The following is a 12,964-nucleotide window of genomic DNA, read 5'->3' on the forward strand; positions in this document are numbered from 1 at the left end:
CGAGCGGTAATGCTCGTAATCACGCGCCTTAGCACTTTCTGCATTGTTGCACTCGCGGGGATCTAACGAGCGGGGTTCCGTAAAATCGATTCGACCAAGCACGCTCGTGAGGGGAAATTGCTGTCTACCGTAACGGCGATGCGATGCGCAACAGTTAGAGCGGAGAAATAGCGGAGAAATAGGGGTAACGTCTGAACATCGAGAGAAGCGGGTGGAGCAGTCGAGCGAGCGAGATGTCGGCGGCGCGGGCGGGGGTCTCCGAGTGTCCCATTGAAGGAGAAAAGAATTACTTTGTCGCTACTTTGAGAAAAATTATTTCAACGGAGCTGCTCGCTCCGAGCGGCAGCAGCGACGATTCGTCGACGCAACTGCAGCCACCGTTAACATCTCATTCGAACGGTTTCACAGGGTCAAGGTACGCAGGTGCAAAAAGCCCACGGCCTCTCCGCCGTGCAGCAGCATCAGGTGAGCAACGCGATGCCGCCGACGAGCTCGAGCTACCAGAGCCCGCAGCAGTTGCTTCATCAGAACCAAAACCACCACCAGAGCCCGCGGTTCGCGCAGCAGCACGCTCAGAACATGCATCAGCGTCAGCTGATCCAACAGATGCATCAGCAACAAATGACCGGCCAGCAAGGCGCGCAAACATCGGGCCCGCGGAGCGTGCAGCAGCCAACGTACTTCGCCAACAGCGTCTCTTATCAGCAGTACCAGCAGGCGAGGCAGGCCATGTCGAGGTCGCAGATCGACCTACCGAGCACGTCCAGGCAGACGCAGGAGCTGCGTGTCTCCGGCCAGGAGGTTTACTACCACTACGCTCAAGGCAGACCGCGATACGGTATTCCCCAGGTGTACATGAAGACCGAGAGCAATCAGGAAGCCGAGTTCCAGAGGCGGAACTCCGCCAAGGGTATCGAGAAGGCGGCCTCGCAGCCGCAGCTTTGCTACGAGGACGAGCGGAACGTCGAAGCCTCCTCCAAGAACCCCGCGGAGAATCTGAAGAATCTCACGGTGGACCCGCTGGACAAGGAGAGGTAGGATCTCGGGACAATTACACCGAGCGTGTCTAGCCATGATCCTCCCTCAGGAGGATCCCCCCCCCTCCCTCCCCAGATCCGTAACGAACGCCTGAGGGAACGGTCAGAAAGTCTAAGCCGTCTACAGACAGTTCAAGGCTCCATCCAGGGAAGAGTTCTTTTTTATCAGCTCGGGGACAGAGAAGCCGTTCTCTCCTTCTAAAGTATCGCCGAAACTATTTATCTTGCGAGAAATTTATCCTCAACACACACGCGCGCGCGCGCGCGCGCGCAAAACGAGATACCCGAGACGCGTTAACCCCTGCGGATCTCTGCAAAGCGAGATAACTGTGTATGTTTTAGGTACGAGATCACGGTGGAGGATCGGAATCAGGATGAAACCGGCAGAAACGGCTCGCAAAGGAACGACGAGTACCGTCCGGAAACTAGCTTCGGCATCCGGAGGGATGAAACGCGGACCTCCAAGAGGGAGCACGAGCAGAGCTCGTCGGGTCAAGAAGGGGCAGGCGGAGGCGGAGGCGGAGGTGGAGGAGGAGGTCAAGACTTGGTAGAGGGGAATTCCGTGCAGAAGAGAATCGAGGAGCTGCAGAAGCGAGCGGAGCAGGAGGGCGGTCATTTCGGCTCCAAGTCCGCCAAGGAGACGGACGCGGATGGCCTGAGGATCGGCTTGGCCACGAAGATGATCGGCGAGGCGTCCAAGCGGCTGGAGGGTGGACAATACGGCGGCAAGGAAACCGCCGTGAAAGCTGATAGCCGGAAAGACGATTTGGAGCGGGGTATCGGCCGGCTGAAAATTCAGAATCAAGGCTCGGGCTCGGATTACGACAAGACGGGCCAGAGCTCCTCGAATGTCGATTCCGGAAGGGGCTCCGCGGTTTATTCAAGCGGAAGACGCCCACCGCCCGACGATCAGACCTTGGCGCAAGGTGAGAGTCGAGGCTATGGAAACGGGCGTTTCGCCGTTGGGCTTTCGGATAGTCTTGTAAAGGAAGGCTAATTAAAGGAGGCCCCCTCTCTCCTGCGATTCTTGTTGCTCCAAAGGGACCTGGAAGTTACTATTCCGAAGGAAGTTGTACTTCTTCTTCGGCGAGTTTCTCTCTTTCAATCTTGCGAATTTACCTCGCATCATCTTCCGGACTGTAGTAACTTTCCCGTCCCTTCGCGAGGCAATCTCTCTCTCTCTCTCTCTCTCTCTCTCTCTCTCTCTCTCTCTCTCTCTATCGTATCTTGCTCTCGTCGCGAGAAAGACGGTGATTTTCCATTTCTCGAGATATCCCCGCTATTGTTCCTTGTCGGTCCGTATTTATTAGCATCGACCGCTCATCGGTCCCTCCGCGACCGTGAAACTCAGCAGCACGCTCATGTCCCTCTTTCGCGCTCAGTTCAAGACTCCGAATGGGTCGACATAGTGGAGTCGGAGTTACGGAGTATTCTGGAGCCCAGGGACGTTCCAGCGATGGCACATTCCACCTTATCCGAAAGCGTGTCCTCGGTGACACCGCCTCTGCCGCCGCTGTCACCCCATGGCAGTCCGCGTACGCCGAGAAATCGATACTCAACGAGGTAACCCGACTACAAACAGGTCCCTCTTCTTCGCGCAACCGGTGTTACTTCCGGTCACTGCCCCGAGCCGAGCCGAGCCACTTCCGATTTTGTTGTCCTCTCTCGCTGACAGATCGAAATTCCGATATCGGTGTCTGGCCGAAAAGTGGCGGCCGTCGGCCGCCGCGGTAAAAATAAAGCAGCGCCGCTTCGCTCCGTTTCGCGGCGCTGCTGGATGCGCGGCGGTGCAGCGTGAAATATTAATTAAACGGAGAATCGATTCGCCTGAGTGTGCAATTATTCGTAAAAACATGTCACTCGCATGAGAGACTCGCGGAGCTCCGCGGCGTAATTGCTCGCGTTTTCTTACGAAATTTTCGTCCGCTAACTACGATGTGTTCATAAAGACGACGGACGGTTTTTGCGCGTTAAACCGTAAGGAGGCACGACAGATTAGACGAGTTATCTTTCCTCCGGCGTTTTCCAGCGATTGATGTTGTCAGGTCTCGGACGACACGGCGCCTCACCACGGCGAGGCGGTGAATTTGGAATTTGTTATTTGGATTTCGCATTGATACTTTCGCGCTCGCGCCCGCGCGACTCCGCGTCGACACGGTTTAACGTTTTCTCATCGCTATCCGCGCGATGCGCGCGACAATGACTCGATGTCGATTAATAAGAATGTCTTCGTGAAAATTTTAGTTTACCGTATGGATCGAAACCAAATTACAGCGATTATAGCAAGGCTATGGAGAAGAGAGGTTTCTCAAGCGGCGCTAAACACCGTGGCGCTTCGTCCTCCAAGAAGGAAGCCGCGAAGAAGTTTTCACACCGTGAGTATCGGTTTTGCGGGCGAGTATCTTCTTAAAATTCGATCGGTAACGCTCACGCACAGGTACACGATGTCGCTCATAAACGAGCCGCTACAAATTGTAATTGTAATTTAACATCGTACCAACTGGGTTGGTGATCGCTAGGTGATGTTTTTACCTCGTTTCTAATAGGATTAACAGGACCGGTGAATTTTCATCCATAATTTTTTTATTATATTTCTTGAATGTAAACGCGCTATAAATATTTATGAGCATTATAAATTCTAGTAGGACACCGCTGTGCTGCTATCTACTTGAAAAATATCGGGTGAATTTTCAGCCATGTTCCTAATGTTCAAGGGTTAATTAATCGCGGTTTAATTGACAACTCGACAACTTGACAACCGGGTTCTCAAGCCGGGCGATGTGTCGATCGATTTTGAAGTTTCACGCAAATTTTCAGTTTTCGGAGTGGAAGCCGCCGACTTGACATCCACCACGACAGGACTCGATTTGGATTCTATGTTGGACAGAAGCGACTCCGATATGAGTACCACCGACGCGAGAACGATCAGGAAACAGTTGGAAGGCTTGGAAAATATGTACAGCGAAGTAAGTTAGCGCGGTGTTTCTTCTTCTAATAATCCGCCAATTTTACAGCACCGCTTTGTTTCCGAGAGGAGAACTCGTATATTCTACTGGACGCGCTAAAATGCCTTCCTCCCTTCCTCACTAAAATGTATTTCATTCTGGAGTATCTATGTATCTTTTAAATAAAATTGGAATAAGAGAGAAAACATGCACATGCTTTGTCGCCAAACTTGCCGCATCGCTGGCGATAATTATTTCATATATTACTTATTACAAAATACGCGCGCTTGTGTGACACAATCCAATATTTCATAGACGCGAAATAATGACGAAAGGACGAAGCGGCCGACGACGTCCGCTTCGCTCCGAAATTTGGAAGCACCAGACAGATTGTTAATATCTCGACCTACGAGCGCGCGCACGCGATGAAACGGGAGCCGGGAAGCGAAAGCGAGCAGGAATATCGCGCGTACGTCGGAAGACGCTGCGTCGCGCGGCAGCTACGTGATTGAATTCGCTCCACAATTTGCATGCGCAAAAAACTGTCGCAGGTGCTTAAATTGCTCGGCGGGAGCGTGAAGAAGAGGCGAAAGGCGAGAGGACTCACCAGTTACGGCTCGGTCTCGTCATTGCCGACGTCCTCCGTGTCCTCCAGGCCTGTCACGAGGCATCACGATAAACGCAGATCCCACGTGATTGATGACAGGATGAAGAAAGCCAAAGACATCAAGGTCAGAAAAGCTAATGGATGATATCTTCTCCCGTGTTCGCGTTTTATTCATGAAAAATTTCCCATGCATACACGCCTCGCCGGCGTGTTGGCTTTCGCAATCTCTCTCGTGCGCGTCTCTCTCTCTCTCTCTCTCTCTCTCTCTCTCTCTCTCTCTCTCTCTCTCTCTCTCTCTCTCTCTCTCTCTCTCTCTCTCTCTCTCCCTCCCTCCCCATTCGGACGTCGCTCGGTTCGACAGGCTTCATTCGAGAACCCGATTTGCGATTTGATCGATATAACCGAATCCCGAATCTAAGATTGTCATCGCGGCTGATCCGCAAGAGCCGTCGCAATAAAGCACAATCTCGATCGTGCAGAGCATCAACAAGCGCTTCCAGCGGCTGGAGTCGCATGTGGTGACGTTGGCGAGATCGGTGGCCCATCTAAGCTCGGAGATGAGGACCCAACATCTGATGATACAGGTGAGAGAACCTAACCCGCCCAAAGTTACGGTGCGAAACGAGCTGGAATTTCCAAGACTCTACTACTGCTAGGTTTTCGCAGGAAATGGAGAGCATAAAGTGCGAGATTGCGGCCCTCAGGACGCAGACGAGCATGGCGATGGTGAGATCGCAGTCGCAGCCGCTGATCAAGGATTCGGAACTGCCTGCCCTCTCCAACCCCTCGAGGGTGAAGAAATTGACCAAGTTTTTCGGTACGGAGCCACCGCTCATCCGACTGTTCCTGAGGGAACTTGGGTATGAGGTAAGGGCAGCTATTAATTCCTACGTCGCGCCCCATCTCGCGGACGACTGCCACTTTCCGTCTTCTGCGAAATGCACGCGCGTGCACGTCAAAATAATCCGTCTCTTTTACGCTCTTACGCTTTTACGCCCTCTTTCTCTTCCTCTTTACCTTTTTTTAATAACTTGGGCCGTCGGCACCTTTGACAATCGCAGAAATACGCTGCCGCTTTCGAGAAGGAAAAGGTCGGGATGGTGGAGCTGCCCTACCTAAGCGAGGAGAGGCTACAGAAGATGGGAGTTCCCCTGGGCCCGAGACTGAGAATCCTCCAGGAGGCGAGGATCTCGGTATGCAAGGATCCGATTTACGTCGTGTAAATCCTACGGACGGCGTGAACGCTGGCTTGGCGGCTCGGGCGCGAGCGCAAGAGGACTCGAGGAAAGAAGAGACGCGACGAAAGAACAAAAGGGAGGGAGGGAGAGAGAGAGAGAGAGAGAGAGAGAGAGAGAGAGAGAGAGAGAGAGAGAGAGAGGCAGTAAGAGAAATCCAGATGAAACAGAAGAGTATACGCAAGGAACCGAAGATCTCGCGCGGAATTCCTGTTTCCCTGATGTCGACTGATGAGCCCATTAAAGCGCTCTCCTCCTCGAGAGAAAGCCTTCAGGCCGAAAACGGCGCGTCACGGCCCGGCTTCGTTCGAGAGACGACGACCTCTTTTTTCTCCTTGGCACAATCAATAGCTGCGCGCTCTCCGGGAGGCTACGTTCTGCGAGCTAAGCTCGCTGGAAACGCGCGATTGTAATACTTCGCGACGGCTTCTGGTCGGCGGGTTCGTCGCGATCCGCTTTGTCCGGCGGGCTCGTCGTGGCAGAATGATCGATCGTTCGGCACGGACAGTTCATAAAGTCGTTGTTCGTCGATCGGCGTGGCGAGAAACTCGCGCGCGCGCGCGCGCGCGGAGCGACTTTCCCCATGGGATGCAGACATTTGTCGCTCCGGAATGTCATTTTTCGTCATCTTTGAACCATCGTTATTTGCTCGCGATCGCCGCTCAAGCGGCTCGGCGCCGCAAATCAGCGACAGTGTTTTCGCGAACACGAGACGTAATACGAAGCGCGCAGCTAATTACGCTTGTTCGCACAGAAACGACGCTCGACGGTTCGCCGCGACGCTCGTACGTGCGTGTACGTGCGTGTGAAAACGACGATGAAAGAAGAATAAGAATGATTCGGAGGGTCTGCTAGCTTCTTCGGCTGGAAGACCCGTGGAAGCAGGTCGTGGGAATCCGGAGGTATCATCAATCCAAGAGGGGGCCGGAGGGAGGGGTGACCAATCAAAATGTAAATCCCACGAGTTCCAGTGCGCCTATTTGTCCGACTGTATTTATGCGAGGAGAGACGAGAGCGGAGATACAAAGATAAATCCGGCCGGGAGAGACAGACAGACAGAGAGAGAGAGAGAGAGAGAGAGAGAGAGAGAGAGAGAGAGAGAGAGAGAGAGAGAGAGAAAGAGAGCGGTGACACACGCGAGAAAACCGAGCGCGCTCGCATAGTTTTAGCTAAGTGATAAGATTAGTATGTAGATTTAGATTACGAACTGAACGCTAATAACGCAGCAAATACATCGCGGGCGATGATAACTCGTAGCGCCGATGAAATCGGCCTGAGCGGAGGCTTGAGAAAGCACACTGGAAACGACGAATCGCGAAGGTATGTTTTGCCAAAGAGACGCACGAACGTCGTCCAAGTGCTGCGGCCGGGATCCCTTGCGTTTCGCGAAAAGAACGAGGAGAAAACAACGCGTCAAGATCCCAGCTGATACGGACTCCTTCGCGCCGACAAGGATACCGACCGTCTGAGACCGCCACGGAAACAATACTTTGGAATGTACTCGGTGAAAATTTCAAGTCAGAATCTCCTCGAGGGGCAAGTATCGGGGAAAGAGTCACCGTGGGCGCTTCTTCTTTGTCATGGCTTGTCGAGTCCCCCCTCGATATCCTCGATGTCTCGGTAACTAAATCTCCGCTTGAAAGCCCGTCGGAGCGAAGCGCTCTGTAAATCCAGCGACTCGCGTAACCGTCAATTTACGCTTCTGCGGCGCGATCTCCTCGATGTCGTGACGAAATGCGGAGATGTCGTGTGATCTCTCTGCTTGGGTCTCGCGCAATCGGAACCGATCCGAAGCGTTTTGCGTTCTACCGCAAAATTGGTGCAGGCGGCTGAAACACGGAACATGATGTTAGGAAAGTTATAATTATAATTATGCTAATAATTACGCGCCTGATGTTACGAAATAGCGACGCCTCTCTCTCTCTCTCTCTCTCTCTCTCTCTCTCTCTCTCTCTCTCTCTCTCTCTCTCTCCCTCTCTCTCCCTCTCTCTCTCTCTCTCTCTCTCTCTCTCTCTCTCTCTCTCTTCCTCTCCGCGTATATCGTCCCGTTCTCGCTTTATATTATTGTGACTCCAAATTTCGGTCGCATGGCAGCATGCGCCGTGTAATGTCGATACCAAAGAATCGATACCTGTTCCCTTGTCGCGACGACAACGACAACGACAATCGCTGCTCGTGTGTGATCGCGGGTCACGCGAGCGAGAAGACACGCCACTTTGGTACTCGAATAATAACTCACACTCTGCACACCAAGCTTCGATAAAGCCTCAACATTTGCCAGGCCAAAAAGCTCATCCAGTCGCTCTTGCCAGCGGTCGTGCTCGTTGCGTTTGGAAATGCGACAGGATATATAATATGAAACGGCACGTCGAACGCGTGTCGAACGCGTAGACGCGACGTCTGGACGTCTGGAGTAAACTATAGCGGTTACTTTCAGCCCGGCGAGCGCTGGAGCGCAATTGAAGCGTCGTGTACTCTCACCACGAGAACACGTAGTCTGTAAACGAGGTTACAGCGAGGTTATTAGTTGATATCTATGTATGAATAACGTATCGTTGGTAAACTCAACGCGGTGCGCGCGTTCAACCTCCAGCAATTAGCCCCGATGAATATTTCTCTAGGAATAATTGATATAAAGTGGATCACTCGCAGCCCCGGTGCTCTAGCGTGTCGCTACTCTCTCATTTCCGCTTTCCCCCTCTCCGTCGACATCGATCCGATCACATTGTACAGTCAACTATTTCTACGAATGTTATTATTATTATTATTATTTTTCTAATTTTTAATATTTGTATTGATATTATTACAATATTATGATAATAATAATAATTATTATTATTTTGTTAAATCTTGTATTTAATAAACGATTGCAGGATAAAACATTGCGGGGTTTACTTTGCGCCGGTGAGAGCGTAGCGCCGAGAGCTACGCGACCCACCACCAAATCGCTCGCCACGAGCCCTTTCAGCTCCATCCAAGCTCAATTGGCCAAGAATCGCCGAAAACTCCGTCCACTTGGCCGCCCTCTCGATTCGCATTCATGTGCGAATATCGCTCGTTGCGAAAGCGACGCGAGTCCATCGATTCTGCAAGTTCCCATCTCACCGTTTCCTCCCCTCCCCCTTCCCCCGATCGAACGCTGCGATAAATGCGATAGCGTCGGCGACATTATCTCGGTATTCTCTCGGCCGATATTGGACTCGCCTGGGGAAAGACGAGCGGCCGCCGCGTCTCGGATGTCCGACTCGTCGCGCGGCGCGGCGCGGCGCGGAGTTTACGCGACGCGTTTCCTGAACTTTCTGCCGCGGCCGAGAGCTCCTTCGTGAAGCTCCGACCGCCTTGTTCAATTGAATAATCGCGTATTAACTGTTACAACGTACGTTACGGCGTACCAAGTGATCTCTTATTATGGCCCCTGACCTCGGGCCGTGCCCGTACTCGAGCCATACCGGCGCGGGCGGCGCGGCCGACGGCGAGGAGCTGCGCGCGCGCATCTTCGTATGATAATTATTTCGCTCACGCTTCATCCTAATCTTATCTTAAATCGATCATAACGAGGCACGGAAGTGCCTCCTCGTGCGCGCGGGGTTTTTAATTGTCGAGAGCTGCGCGGCGGCGGCGGCGACGACGACGACGACGACGACGTTTATCAAGCTTAAACGTCGCGATGATCGTCGTTAATTCCTGCGCCCGCGGCACGGCCGCCTCGTTGAAATTTCAGAGATGCTCTCCGTTACTAATGCTAAGCCGCGTTAATGATCGCCCGGATTCCTCCCGACTCGAGCACGCCGAGCGAGCGAGAGACGCTGAGTCGCGACTTATCGCGCCGCGACTCAACGCGATCGACTCCGTGTTTTCGACATGTTTTCGTCGAGGTGGCGACAATTCTCTCGCTGATAACTGACTATCGGCGACACAACGACAACGAAACGACAACAACGAGAACGTCGAGTAGCGGATTCGTCCGAGAGTCGCGACTCTTCGATCCTTCCTTCGATCCTCGATTTCTCTCGATCGGTCTTCAAATTCAACGTCTGCTCTGGTGCTTTGAACTTTCAACAGCCGCGCCGGCATTTCTTGATTCTACTTAAATTGCAGCTTCCGCTGAATCCCACTTGGCTTTAAACGCCTGAATTTTCTAAAGTCCCCTCTCGGAGTCCCCCGACCTCCAAGTGGAGGATCGTCGTTAGTTTCTCATTGCTTCGATACGCGAAATAAGATGGCAATTTCCACGTCGATTAAAAACTCGACGTTCGTAATCCTGACGCCTCTGTAAACGCCGTTGTGGAATTAAGTCGAGAACGGGCGGGAGAGCCCCAAAATTTCGAGGCAGAGTTGAGTCGACCGCCAATATCAAATTATTCCGCGGCAAAATCCCGAGTTGGCTGCGAGTGTATAAATATTAACCGCGTGTTTCGAGGTCTCTAATTTGACCGTCCCGCCGATCGACGGCCTAATTCGCCCAGCGCAAGCCGCAAACGCAATTACCGCAGGCGCCGCGGCCGCGTGCGGCCGTGCACAGCGTGCGGAGCGGCACGAAATAGGCTAAGTCCTGAATAGGGATAGATGGGCATAGTTTTTTCAATTAGAAATCACTGTAGAACACATCTGTATTATTGCGATAAATGATCGACGACATATTAACACACTCAGTAGAGGATAATGTTCAAAGTACGGAAGAATTTTTGTGAAGAAAAAAAAAAGCATTCATGGACGCCAATATAATAACGAAATACTAAAAAGACAACATTGGAGAGAAGGTTGAGAAGTGGCAGAAAAAATACAGGAAAAAGCCCTATGGGAAAACATTGTTTATTAAAGAGAGAAAACGAAGATGGGTTAGTAAAACACGAAGAAAGTGCAGAAACATAGGCATAGGTTCCCTCTCGCTCGAGACGACGGCATTGGCACTAAATGTTTGGCATTTAATGTTGGGTACTTAGGGAAAAATGATAGTCGAATATATATTATGTATATATATATATATACATCGATCCGACGTCCATTGCTCGCTATTTCTCGCTGAGTAGACTGCCCTTGATCTCTAACCTTGATAAAAATGATTTCCCCCTTGGAGAGTTCGCACAAAGATGCGTATATCGCGTGAAACGTAGTTGATCACGTATCGTGTGAAACATTTATTTATTCACAACAACAGTGTTTTTGTGCATCAGGAAGAGGATTCACAACTGATCGATCAACGCTGACGCCTAGCATACATTAACAAAATTAGCAATTAACCATCTATCTCTTATGCTCATCTATCCTAATAGCGTCGATAGCGTCGGTTCTCCTTCCGGCCGCCGAATTTATAAGGATCGGCCGCGCGATTGAAGAGGGACAATTGTCTAATTAAAATTGACCGGATAAGAACAATTCGCTTCGAGCGAGCGCGCGCGCGCGCGCGTTATCGGTAAACTTGATCGACTTGGTCGGTGGAAGAAAAGGGGCCCTCTTGTTTTTCTTTCTCGGTTACGTGACCCATATTCTCTTTTGGCCGCGTCGGCGAGGGAATTGAAGCGACCGTATCTGTAGCGGGAGTAAAAAGCGTCTCGCGCGGCCGATTGGCGCGAATTGTAAATTTCAACAGAATTGAGACGGCGGGACTGTCTTCCGGACGGGCCGGCCACTTTTATCAGGAAATGCACAATTTAACAATTGTGGCCAATTATTTTTCTAGCGGGCTCGTCTTTGATTGGCCATCTGGGGCCGCGCCACGATGTGGGTCTCCGCATTGCTCGCGTGTGTCATCAGCGTGGCCGCGCGAACGATCGTCGAACTCTTGTGTTACGTTCGTCAAGAATGCCTCGCATGCGGATCTTGTAGCGTCAAAGCTGCCTTTACAAATTACATTTTTGCCAGTTTGCTGCGTCATTAAAGTTACGACTTGCCACTTCGCGGCTTAATTAAAAGTTAATATTTATCGACAAATTGGTAGACGCAGCTTTTCCAGGAAGCTGTCGTATGTCTTGTTCGACGTAAAACGGGAAACATTATTCAGACATTATTCAGAAACTAAGCAGTTCTCGCTTAATGGAAAGTAGACGGGGGTGAATGATGATGTCACGTCATTTTATTTATTACCTTGGCAGATAGAGTTATGACTCACGTGTTGTCATGGGAAAATTTCGTTTACACTGTGTGTGCGTTTGTGGATCGTAATATATGCGATACACACGAAATCAATTACACACATTCCCGGTGCATAAATAATAATCTTTCTTCTAATTATCCCAATGTTCGTTTGTATCATAATGATGTAGTGGCCTCGATGTGTTTGGATAGAGTATTTTTGCAAAGTTCCAATGGATTCGCGTAGATGAAGCATCTCGCAAATGCCGCACAGACGACAATCAATTTACGGCAATTTACTCGTTTACTCGTGACGTTCTTTACTTCGAACATGGACACTTACCGCTTGAAACATTCGGAGTCTCGGTGAGACCGGCATAAAAATGGATTTGCTTTGAAACGCGCGAGAAGGGATAACGTATTCCCGCTTACGTATCGCGCGATGTTTAGCAGTTATAGCGAATCGCTGTTTACGCTCCACAGAAACAATCGCATCATATCATATTGTATTGCAAGGATCATCGACATTTGACGTTTCTTCCCTCCTTGATCCGCTTTAAGACAGGTCCTGGTTATGACGCATATAAGAAAATAATTTGGAGGAAGAGAGAGAGAGAGAGAGAGAGAGAGAGAGAGAGAGAAAGAGAAAGACAACAGTAAGGGTGATGTAAACGCAAAGTGAAAAGCTCCTTCCACAGAGTGCTTCCGCGAGCCGCCGGTGTGAAAATTAATGTCGTCATTGTTTAATTTATTACACACTCTTAGCGAGCGCTGTTTGCTAATTATTAGTCGATGAAAATTTATCACGTACACGATGCGATAATGCAGGCGGGAATAATGAGAGAGAGAGAGAGAGAGGGGGGAGGGGAGGGGGAGGCAGCATTATCAATATGAATATACACCGTTTATTTAGTTAAATTATCGATCAGCGAATTATAATCATCGCGAAGAACGACGCGCGCTGGATTTAAGAACAACAGTGTCAATCAAGTAATTTCATTTCAAACATGAAACAGCAGAGCACTTCTTGCTGCTTGTTCCACATTTTATATCTGACAAGATACGTTC

The 12,964-nt window shown here is 50.7% G+C and overlaps 1 protein-coding gene and 1 long non-coding RNA gene across 5 annotated transcripts in view; one reads left to right on the forward strand and one right to left on the reverse strand.

Moving 5' to 3' along the window:
- The window catches only part of LOC105187047 (uncharacterized), a 47,113-nt gene extending 41,199 nt beyond the window's left edge, over nt 1–5,914 (forward strand). Inside the window, exons 7-15 of one of the 4 annotated variants that reach the window (XM_025303291.1) lie at nt 409–1,034; nt 1,380–1,963; nt 2,420–2,600; nt 3,282–3,412; nt 3,855–4,003; nt 4,534–4,713; nt 5,069–5,173; nt 5,256–5,456; nt 5,651–5,912. In XM_025303291.1, the coding sequence (XP_025159076.1) occupies nt 409–1,034; nt 1,380–1,963; nt 2,420–2,600; nt 3,282–3,412; nt 3,855–4,003; nt 4,534–4,713; nt 5,069–5,173; nt 5,256–5,456; nt 5,651–5,812 (2,319 nt within the window). In that variant the 3' untranslated portion in view covers nt 5,813–5,912. Of the gene's footprint in view, nt 1–408; nt 1,035–1,379; nt 1,964–2,419; nt 2,601–3,281; nt 3,413–3,854; nt 4,004–4,533; nt 4,714–5,068; nt 5,174–5,255 lie in introns of all 4 variants that reach the window. The other 3 variants (XM_025303292.1, XM_025303290.1, XM_025303288.1) reach the window with 3 other exon arrangements.
- Nucleotides 5,915–6,906: 992 nt separating this feature from the next.
- LOC112589528 (uncharacterized) lies at nt 6,907–8,814 on the reverse strand. Its single transcript, XR_003113610.1, has 3 exons — nt 8,720–8,814; nt 8,064–8,567; nt 6,907–7,653 (listed from the first exon to the last, which is right to left on the reverse strand). It is a non-coding gene; the product is annotated as an uncharacterized LOC112589528 (long non-coding RNA).
- Between the last annotated feature and the right edge of the window lie 4,150 nt (nt 8,815–12,964).

The sequence above is a fragment of the Harpegnathos saltator genome, unplaced genomic scaffold, assembly GCF_003227715.2.
Source record: "Harpegnathos saltator strain DR-91 unplaced genomic scaffold, Hsal_v8.6 scaffold539, whole genome shotgun sequence".
Taxonomy (NCBI): Eukaryota; Metazoa; Arthropoda; class Insecta; order Hymenoptera; family Formicidae; genus Harpegnathos; species Harpegnathos saltator.